At 36.6% G+C, this 11,288-nt stretch overlaps 1 protein-coding gene across 3 annotated transcripts in view; it reads left to right on the plus strand.

The window, feature by feature from the left end:
• LOC133096748 (calcium-independent phospholipase A2-gamma-like) overlaps window positions 1-10,280 on the plus strand; it is a 143,183-nt gene extending 132,903 nt beyond the window's left edge. For 2 of the 3 annotated variants that reach the window (XM_061198415.1, XM_061198414.1), the window contains exons 9-10: window positions 3,258-3,453; window positions 9,160-10,280. In XM_061198415.1, coding sequence (XP_061054398.1) covers window positions 3,258-3,453; window positions 9,160-9,434 — 471 coding nt within the window. In that variant the 3' untranslated portion in view covers window positions 9,435-10,280. The remainder of the gene's footprint in view (window positions 1-3,257; window positions 3,454-9,159) is intronic. The other variant, XM_061198416.1, reaches the window with a different exon arrangement.
• Window positions 10,281-11,288: the final 1,008 nt, after the last annotated feature.

Raw genomic sequence — 11,288 nt, forward strand, 5'->3', positions numbered from 1 at the left:
GGTGAAAGAACCCAGACCCCAAAACCACATACTGCATGATTCCATTTATTTTGATAACAAGAGCTAATGTGTGATCTTGGAGAGTAGATAAAAGAATATTTTTTGAAGGTAAGATTGAGAACTGAGAGTCCAAGGTGTTATAAAGATGTGAAGTCACATGGGGTAGTAAAAAGAATTTCCACCCCTTTCTACATGGGATAGATAGAAAGTCTGTGAGCCAGGTGCTGACTTAATTAGTTGACTGGGGAGGTTGCTAGGTGACAACAGTGATGAGGAAGTGGTGGCTTGGCTGAACAGCAGAGCCTTTAAAGAGCATGAATTTCCCAAGTGGATTAGGACTAATAATGGTCTGGAAGGGATGCTAAAACAAGTAAGACATCATCCCTCCTCCTAGCCACTGAGATATGAAAGAATCAACACCTCCTGGGAAATGATGTCAGGGGAGAGCCACATTTCTGCTCAGTCAAAGAAGAAGAGAGCACTTTCAGAAGTAGGTGAGATTACGTTGGGAGTGCTAACAATTCCATAGAGCACAGTGGAGGGTTTAGGATGCGGGGGAGGAGTATTGGACTGTGTCAGGGGCCAGGAAGCTCAGAGAATTAAATGCCATTACAGTAACAAGGCATGTGGAGTTTCAAATGACATGTGAATTTAGTTCCTACTTGTTCTTTGAGGCAAGTGGGTGATCGGTTCCAGGAGATACAGTCTCAGTTCATCTGCTGTCAAACTCGGCACACACAAAGATAGTGGTCCCCAAAACTATAGTCACTACATGCTTTTTGGCCTGGCGTAGAGGATGGGCATCTAAGCTTTTAATGAATGAATGAAAGCAATCTACTTGATATCAGAGAAGGCTTCTCACAGTCTTAACTTGTGTTTTGATATGTTTAGTGTAGGATTCTGACCTTTTGCGTATATTGTCTGCCATGCTACTTTGAGTTTAGGAATGATTTTACTATATAACGATAGCATTTAACTATATCACGAAGTTGTACACTGGAAATTAAGTCTGTTGAATCCATGACAAAGACAAGTGTAATGCTAGCATGTGTGCTGCTGTTTCCTCATTGTGTTTCTGGCGCAAATCTCCCTCTTCCTGAGCCTAGATAGGGGAGAGAGGCTCCACTGTGCTTAGGGCACCTGCTGCCGGTCAGGTGGCAAGCAAGGTGAATGCAGCCCTTCCTTCTTTTTTCTGTCCCAGACCTGGGGCCATTCACAAACCGGCTTTCTTCAGTCTTTAGGATTCAGAGACAATCCTGACTTAAGCTCAGCTCAACCACAACAGGACATTTATGAAAAGAGCCCAAGACCTGAAATATGGTGGGCCTGTGAGTAAATGTGCCCCTGTTGACAGGAGATGTCTTTTAAAAGGTAGTCTTTTCTCTTGAAAATCACAGATGTGGAAACATAAGACGCATTCTTTTGAAGGGGTGTAGTTAGAGAACAGTGGAGATTGGCAACTCGGAAAGGTAGAGATTAGATTGGATTCTGCTATGCAAAACGGTTCACTTGGCAAAGATCCTAGATTGCTATAATTTTACTGTACTAGTACATTGAAAAAGAATTTTGATAGAATAAGTGTTCCACAAGAAAAAAAATTTAATTCGCTATATATCTTTGCCCAAAAATCTTTCAGTTACTATAATAAAGGTGCCTTCATTTAAAATATGTACTGCATTACTGCATGACAATTTAAGGTTGTATTTCTCTTCCCGTTCTTGCGGAAAGCATGTTTTTTCAAAATTCTTTTTTAATGTACTGGTACAGAATTCAGCATTGTCTTATCTACCTGTAGAAATGGATTGTTTTCTACTAAGTATGTTAGGATTATTTCAGTTAGGTTCTTGCTGGAATAATGACTCTTGGACCATGTTTTGAAGAAAAAGTGGGAGCTGAGCAAAGAAGGGGGCTGGGGAAGGAACATTTTGAGTTAACAGCATGTGCAGAGCCCTGAAGGCAAGAGAATGTGACTCCTTCTGAAAACTGCAAGTAATTCATGAATGGCCAGACCGTAGGATTACAAGATGTTGAATTTTGTGTAGCTTCAAAATACAAATCTAGAATTAATAGGTACAGGTTACAGGGAGGGAAATTTGGGCTTATTAGAAGGAATAATTTCTAACAGTTTATAGCTTTTCAAAATTGAATGGATATACTAATACCAAGTGAGGTTTATCCCAGGAACGTGAGACTAGTTAATATACTTTTTTTTTGAAATTTTTTTTAATTGAAGTATAGTTGATTTACAATGTCTTGTTAGTTTCAGGTATACAGCAAAGTGATTCAGTTATACATTTTTATATAAATCTATTCTTTTTCAGATTATTTTCCCATATAGGTTATTACAAAATACTGAGTACAGTTCCTTGTGCTATACAGTACGTTCTTGTTGTTTATCTATTTTATATATAGTGGTGTGTATATGTTCATTCCAACCTCCTAATTTGTTCTTCCCCCCTCCCCTTTCCTCTTTGGTAACCATAAGTTTGTTTTCTATGTCTGTGGGTCTGTTTCTGTTTTGTAAATAAGTTCATTTGTATCTTTTTTTTTTACGATTCCACATATAATCAATATCATGTGATATTTGTCTTTGGTTACATACTTTTATTCTACTACATTTTTACAGCACTCTATCAGCATGTTTTACCCTTCTTGCCTTGTGGAGTCTTCGAAATCAATGCTTATTTTGAAGCATTGCTAAATGCTTAGAAATATAAGGTTGCCTACTTTGTTTAGGTTATATCTGCAGTAAATGAATTTGATACTTTGAAATTGTATTGTTAATAAAATTTCAACTTCAATTAATTAATTTGGTTATATTAGACTTGTGAAAGAACTGGTCTTGTTTGTTTGGTAGAACCACAATTCTTTTGTTAGATTTTATATAGAATCTATATTAACCACTAAACAAGGATAAAAATCCTTAAAAACTAATTCAGTTCATTTCAGTAGTTTTGAGCAAAATATACAGAGCAATCCAAGAAGAAGTTCAGAGAATTTTGTAACAGGAAAGGAAAGTTTAGTAAAGCCAGTGAGGCCAGTGAGTTTTCACATGACTTCGTTTGCAGCTGTAGTATATAAAATAAATTCACTTGAAAGGAATCTCTTGTTTTTAAATAATTTGTTCAGTTTATTACATAGTTCAGCTTTCCCGGTAAGTTTCAAACTGTTGAAAATATAATTTGTTTTCATATTTGTAAAAGAGAATTTCACTTTGAAGAGTTCTGTCCTGTATTTGCTTGACTTATGTTTTGCAGGATGGAGGTTTGCTCCTGAATAACCCTTCAGCGTTAGCAATACACGAGTGTAAATGTCTTTGGCCAGACGTCCCATTAGAGTGCATAGTATCCTTGGGCACTGGACGTTACGAGAGTGACGTGAGAAACACTGCGACACACACGAGCCTGAAAACCAAACTGTCTAATGTTATCAACAGTGCTACAGACACAGAAGGTTCGTCTGTTTATTTGCTGCCTTAACGTACTTCTAGAATTCAGTTTTTGATAGAATATGCTGATGCTCGCTGCAAAGAGTGTGTTGTTATGTCTGTGTTGTAGGCTTAGGAAGCACATGGGACCAGGTGTTTGTCGTTTCTCTTTCTCCTCACTCATTTCTTCCCAGTAACCCTGCAGTGGTGACTTCTCCGTGTGGGAGCTAGAGCTGCCTTGGCCTCCTTACAGCTGGAGAAGTAGCTGAAGCAGGAATAGCACAAAGGCTTGGCTGGAGACTCTTAAGAAACAGGGAAAAGGAAAGGTGTCAGGTTGGTTCAGGTAAACACGTGGTAACAGGGAGAGAGAGTCAGAGTACTTAGGAATTCGATTATTTAGTAATATGGCAGCAAACTGGAATAAGTCCTTACTTCCACTCTGGCTGCCTCTATAATCTAGTCTTCATATAAAGGCCCAGGTGGTCCTTTTAAAATGTAAATTAAATCATATCTTTACCCGGCTCAAAACCATCTAGGCTTCCCATCACACTTAGAACAAAATCCAAAAGCCTCATTCACTGAAATTCACCAGGCCCTGGAAGGACCTGGCCTTTGAATGCAAGTCTTCCCCCTCTCTCAAGACGTGGCTCCTGTATAAAGTGTGTCCAGCTACACTGTAACTCTTGCTGTTTCGCAGACTTGCTAAGAAGGCTCCTGCCTCAAGGAATTGCTGTCTTCTCTTTGTAAGGCCTTACCCCAGATACGTGCTTGATTCTCACCCTCACTTCATTCAGGTCTCTGTTCAGGTGTCACTTCCCCAGAGAGCCCTTTTCTGATCACTTTCTAAACCCCTCACCATCTCACTCTAACCCCTTATCCTGCTTCTTTCTTTCTTTCTTTCTTTCTTTTTTTTCCTTCTTAGAGCATTTATTTCATTATGGACGTATTGGTTTAGCCAAAAAGTTTATTCGGGTTTTCCAGTGAGGCGGTACGAAAAACCCGAACAAACTTTTTGGCCAACCCAATATATTACATATTTGCTTGTTTAATTGCTTATGATCTCTATATCCCACCAGAATGTAAGCAGGAACTTATCCTGTTAACTATGTTGACTGCAATGCCTGGCACATAGTAGGCAGTCAGTACTTGTTGACTTTCTACTTTGGGCCTTGAGGTCTAGATCTCCTTATTTTACTATATTATTTTTAAGTCCTATGTGAAATCTTTTATTAAATTTGTAAAAGGAATTGTTCCCAGTTAACAGCCCCTTGCTTCTGAATCTCATTCTTTCTATATTATCATGTTACTGACTGAGTCATTAGCCTACATGAGGCTCTTAAACTCCCCACTAAGGATGTTTATCTATTAAATGATAACCCAAGAAAAGGTGACATTCTGGATTTTTCACTATCTGAAATTTTGTTGTCAAATCAATAAAATATTCTTACCATAAGCAGTCTTCTTAGAAAAAAATAGCTTTGATCACCCAGTCTCATAATACTTACATGTATACCTTGTGCAAACCATGTGATGGGCTCGTTTGAAATTTCCAAGAAATATGAAATGCTGCCTTCATTCATTTACACTCTAGTTAATGAAGAATTAAGAGTGAAACATATGTAACTGCTGATACTAGATGGTTATCGATGTATAGAAACAGCAGTTTCATTTGGTTCAATCTAATATATTATCAGTTGCCAAATAAATGGTGAATAGATGTAGACGATTAAGCCTATGAGAAAACTAAACTAGATTGCTGTAGACAATTTACAAGAAGCAAATTAGACTTGATATGGGTCTTAAAAGATAGATAGGGTTTGGACATTTTAAAAGAGGGTTCAGACTTCAACTTCTGGCCATGATGGAATAATAGGAGCCATATATTTCCTCCTACCTTAAATCATTAGAAAACTGTACAGAACAATGGTTTTCAGACATTAGATGACAGGTGGCATAGGTCACTGATCCCTGAGAGAAGGAAAATAAATGAAGTAATCACATGATTGCCCAACTTGCTACCTGGAAGTGTTTCTAGGTGATAGCATGAGGAGTGGGGAACTCAAGCAGGATAGTCCCAGGCTCTCAGAAAACAGAGTTGGGGATTCAAAGAGGCCAAGGAAACTAGAATTTGTGGGCAAAATACTACAGAGAAGGCAGCTTCATACAGAGAATGCTCTAGAGCTATGCAGAGGAGTCCCCTTGAGTACTGATCTGTGTTGTGTGCAAGCATGTGAGGAAACTACCCAAGGCAGATTACCCCAGAAAGGATTAAATAGAACAACCCTTGGGGCTCACACGGGACCAGGCAGCTCAGATTTCCATCACCTAGATTAGAAAGGCCTTGTAATATGTGGGATACGCAGTAGAGTCCTCAGAAGGGTATTGTCTCAGTAGTGACATCAGATTAGTTCTAGACTGAAGGCTGCTCTGGATCCACCGTAACACAGCTTCAAAGAAATTCTCAAAAAGATCAAATTGAGTTCCAGTTAACAGCATCCACTGTTAGAATAAAATCCAGCAATATTTAAAGGAATGCAACAAATCCCAGCACACAAAAATATAAGATTCACAATGTTTGGCATGCAATTAAAAAATTACCAGGCATACAAAGAAGCATGAAAAGATACATTTAACCAGGAGAAAATCCGATCAATGAGAACAGACCTAGATATGAAACATATGAGAGAATTGGCAGACGAAGGATGTTACAATAGCTATTCTAAGTATACTCCATGTTTAGTGAGATAGAGGAAGATTTGAACATGATGAGGAGAGAAATGGATGATATAGAAAGGACCCAAATCAAATCTGTAGAAGTGAGAAATGTAATGTCTGAAATGAAAAATACAGTTGATAAGATTAACAGCAATTCTGTACAAAAACATGGAGAAAATAGAAGAAGAATAAATACTTACCAGCTCATTTCCTAAAGCCAGCATTACCCTGACACCTAAACCTGGCAAAAACATTATTAAAAAACATTAAAATACCAATCAGTATTCCCTATTAATATGTATGCAAAAGTCCTTAAAATATACTAATAAATTGAATTCAGCAACGTATAAAAAGGAGAATACAGCATAATCCAATAGGGTACATCTCAGGAATATGGGTTTGGCTTAACATTCAAAAAAATCAATATAATTTCACTGTATGAACAGACAAAAAAAAGGAAAAATTTATGATAATCTCAATAGATGCAGAAAAGGCATTTAGTAAAGTTCATCAACTATTCATGATAAAAACTTTCAGCAGATTAGGAACAGGAGGGAACTTCCTCAGTCTGATAAAGGACCTCTATGAAAAAACTAGAGGTGGCATCATGTTTAGTGGTGAAAGACTGAATCCTTTGTACTTAAGATGAGGAGCAGAGTAGGATGTCTCTCATCACTTCCAGCTAATGTTGTACTGGAGGTCCTTTTCAGTGCAGTAAGGCAATAAAAGGAAATAAAAGGCATACAGATTAGAAATGAAAAGTAAATATTTATAGACAACGCAGTTGTCTATGCTGACAATCCTAAGGAATCTATAAAAAAGCTACTAGAACTAATAAGTGAGTTTAGCAAAGTTGAAGAATATAAGGTCAATAAAAATCAATTGTATTTCTGCATACTAGCAATGAACAATTAGAAATAGAAATTAAATATATACAAAGATAGATATTATTTATAATAGCATCAAAATATTAAATACTTAAGAAACTATTTAACAAATTATACGCAAGACCTGAACAGTAGAAACTACAAAACACTACGGAGAGAAATTAAAGAAGGCCTAAATAAATCGATATATCAATACCGTGCTCATGAATTGAAAATCTCGGTATTGTTATGGTGGCAGACCACAAATTGATCTATGGACTTCATGCAACTGCTATATAAATGAAAATGGACTCTTCTGGGGTAGAGATTAACAAGATGACTATAAAATTTATACAAATATGGGAAAGACCTAGAATAACCAAAACAATTTTGAAAAAAAAAACAAAATTGGAGGACTTAGACCCTCTGATTTCAAGACTATAAAACTACAGTAAGCAAGGGTGGTATTTGCATAAAGACAGACATAAGATCAGTGGTACCTAATATTACAGAAATTGATCCAGACATGTATGCTCAAAAGATTTTTGACAAAAGTAATTCAATGAGGAAAGGATAATCTTTTCAACAGATAGTACTGGGACAATTAGATAACTGTATTTTAAAAATTGAACCTTGACCCTTCACACCATACACAGAACCTAACTTGAAATGGATCACAGACCTAAATACGAGAGTTAAAACTGCAAATCCTTTAAAATACCCTGGAGAAAATCTTAATGACCTTGGGTTAGGTAAAGAGTCTTTGATAGGACACAATAAACATGGACATAAAAGGAAAAACAGATAAATTAGACTTCATCAAGTTATAATTTTGTTCTTCAAAAGACAGTTTTAATAAAATGAAAAGACAAGCTATAGACTGAAATAAAATATTAGAAAAATATGTGTTTGATCCATCATCAGAACCAAATGTATAATCAGATGCAAGATATATAGAAAATGCTTACATTGTATAATATAAGGAATATACAGAGATGAAAACAAAAATTCAGTGGGAAAAAAAATGGCCAAGATGTTTGAACAGACGCTTCACTGAAGAAGATGTACAGATGACTAATAAGTACATGAAAGACTTTTCAACATTATTAGTCCTTAGGGAAATGAAAATTAAAACCACAAGATCCCAGTACACATCCTCTAAAATGATAAAAATTAAGACCGACAGTACCAAGTCTTGGCAAAGATGTGGAACAGTGGGAACTCAGATATCCTAGTGGTTGGTGTGCAGAATGGTGCAACCATTTGGAAAACAGTGTTGTGGTTCTTAAGATAAATAAACTTTTACCATATGAATGAGCAATTTCATCCCTGAGTATTTACCCAAGAGAAATGGAACCATATATCTACAAAATGATTTAGGATTATTTCTAATAGCTAAAAACTGAAGAGAACCAGACCGGAGAGAACAAATAGTGTTATATCCATACAGTGGATTACTACTCAGCAATAAAAAGGAAGGAACTATTGATCCATGCTGCAACATGTATTTCAAAAGCATTTTGCTGGGTAAAAGAAGCTAACCAGACCCAGAAGCGCTATATATATTTATGATTCTGTTTATATGAAAAATTCTAGAAAAGGCAAAGGGTAAGGGGGGACCAACCATAAAAAGGCACGAAGAAGCTTTTGGGATGACAGAAAATGTTCTATGTCATGATTGTTGCGGTGGTAACACAGTGTATACGTTTGCCAAAACCCATCAATTTAGACACTTAAGATCGGCGAATCTTATTGTATGTAAATTATACCTCAATAAAGATGATCTCAAGAAATTCAAAAACATGTACTCCAATAAAAATTAATTATAAAAAAAAGAAATTAAAAAACAAAAAAGGAAGGTTGTAAAGGCATTTCAGCAGTGGCTAACAGTATGACTGAAAACAGAGAAGAGAGTCCTGGAGCAGGGGTCCTAGTTTATCAGAATTATATGGCATATTTTGGGAGATGAATTTCATTTCATAGTTATATTCAGTATTATGGATTCTTTACTCCTGTTATTTAGCTGGAGTGTGGAAATAAGCAAGGCTTTGTAATTTGCCTAAAATTGGATAATTGTAAATAACATAAAATTAGATCATTGCAGAATAACTCGATTTTTTAATTCACCCTATCCTCTGTTTGTTTTAACAGAAGTCCATGTAATGCTTGATGGTCTGTTACCTCCTGACACCTATTTTAGATTTAATCCTGTTATTTGTGAAAACATACCTCTAGATGAAAGTCGAAATGAAAAGCTGGATCAGCTGCAGTTGGAGGGGTTGAAGTACATAGAAAGAAATGAAGAAAAAATGAAAAAACTTGCAAAAATATTAAGTCAAGAAAAAACAACTCTGCAGAAAATTAATGATTGGATAAAACTAAAAACTGACATGTATGAAGGCCTTCCATTCTTTTCAAAATTGTGATGAGTGTGTGCATGTATAGCCTCCTAACTGGATGCCTGTTGAGAAGATCCACAGAATTCAGTAAGGGGTTGTGGGGTTCAGCAGGACTGCCTTTGAAATGCTTAGAATTCTGGGGAATCCTGAAAAGACAGTGGTCGGCCCAGCTTGCACAGTACAGAGAGGGTGTGCGTGGTTACAGAATTCATCTGGGAATTAGGTTTTCATGATGTTAATAGTTAACCACGCATTAGGAATCTTACTGTGCCAGTTGGTTTTAGTACATATTGGTGTTGTATTGTTTGATGTTTGAAAATTTATTAATATATGTGCCAAACAAGGATTGAAAGCTGTCATATTATACTTGGTATTTTTACTTCAGTCACCATAATCATGTTAAATTTATTTGATCATTGATCTTCTTTCATGTGGAAAAGCTAATTTCTTCTTAAAATAATTCATCTCTTTAAACATCACTTAGGTTTTCACTAGCTACATTCTGCATTCCAAATGTTGCCTTCTACTATTGTCATATCATCTAAACAGATGCAGAAAAAATGGGATTCTCTCTATCAAAGGACTTTTACATTTGAAATATGAAAGATCCAGATACAGTTTTCTATTCCAAATGTGTTTATTTCAACATTGTTTGGTTCCGAAAGATAGGTGAAGTTCCAATCAACCACTTTTTCCCCCTGAAATTTCAAGATAATGCTGTATGTTAACTTTTCTAGCTCTAGCTTAGCATTCACTGTTATGAAAGTAATTATTTGAATTTACTGAGAAAATGCCCCATCATTAACAAAAATAAACTATTGAAATAATCTATGTTAAAAGGCTAATGTCATTTTTAAATTATTTATTATTCATAATGTAGCCTTTCGTCTCTTTGTAGCATTTGAATATACCTGTCAACAGTATGCTTTAAAAAAATGTCAGGCTTGTTTTACCTTAACTCCTTTAACCATCTGGACTTCACAGAGGTTAATAACATATACACCAACCCGAATCATTGTTTATGCTAACCAAATTCATCTTTGTTGTGTTATCTATCTGCCATGTAAATCTTTCACCATGTTTAGATTTGTGAAGAGAAATGAAAAAAGGTTAGTGTCCTTTGCTTTGTACATGTAAACTAGAGCTAAACCCGTTACCTGGATTGTCATGCTGCGTCTTTGCAACGTTGATGCGAAGAGGCAGCGAGGCGTGGTTCACAGATGCTGGGGGAGCTGAGCGTCTGGGTGCAGCTCGGGCTCCGATGCAGAGCCCTTCTCTTTGTGACCTGGAGGAGGGTGGACAGCCTCTCTGGGCTTCAGATATTTTATTTGTAAAATAAGAAGAGCTGCCTCTAAAATTTTATTTCCTCTTACGGCAACTGAAAAGTAAATTCTGCAAATGCACAAGCAAAAGATAGGAAGAAGTGTGAAAATGAATTTTCAGTCCTTCCTACACAGGTAAAATACCTGCTCTTTTCAAAGAAGCAAAGAATTGTCTATTTTAAAAAGAAAATGTAATAAACTATCCAACTTATCAGTTATTTTAAACATAGAAAATAAAAATTATTTTGTAGCTCAGTCCGTTTGGGGTGTTTCAGTTCTTATTTCTGTAATAAATGCTGTGCTGGTAATATTTCAGTTCTGTTCTTGCTGCTGATGTTATTCTTTATTAAAAATAGTACCGGGACTTCCTTGGTGGCACAGTGGTTAAGAATCCACCTGCCAACGCAGGGGACACGGGTTCGAGCCCTGGTCTGGGAAGATCCCACATGCCGCGGAGCAACTAAGCCCGTGAGCCACAACTACTGAGCCTGTGCTCTAGAGCCCGCGAGCCACAACTACTGAGCCCGAGCACCACAGCTACTGAAGCCCGCGCGCCTAG

This window comes from Eubalaena glacialis, chromosome 8 (assembly GCF_028564815.1).
Source record: "Eubalaena glacialis isolate mEubGla1 chromosome 8, mEubGla1.1.hap2.+ XY, whole genome shotgun sequence".
Classification (NCBI taxonomy): domain Eukaryota; kingdom Metazoa; phylum Chordata; class Mammalia; order Artiodactyla; family Balaenidae; genus Eubalaena; species Eubalaena glacialis.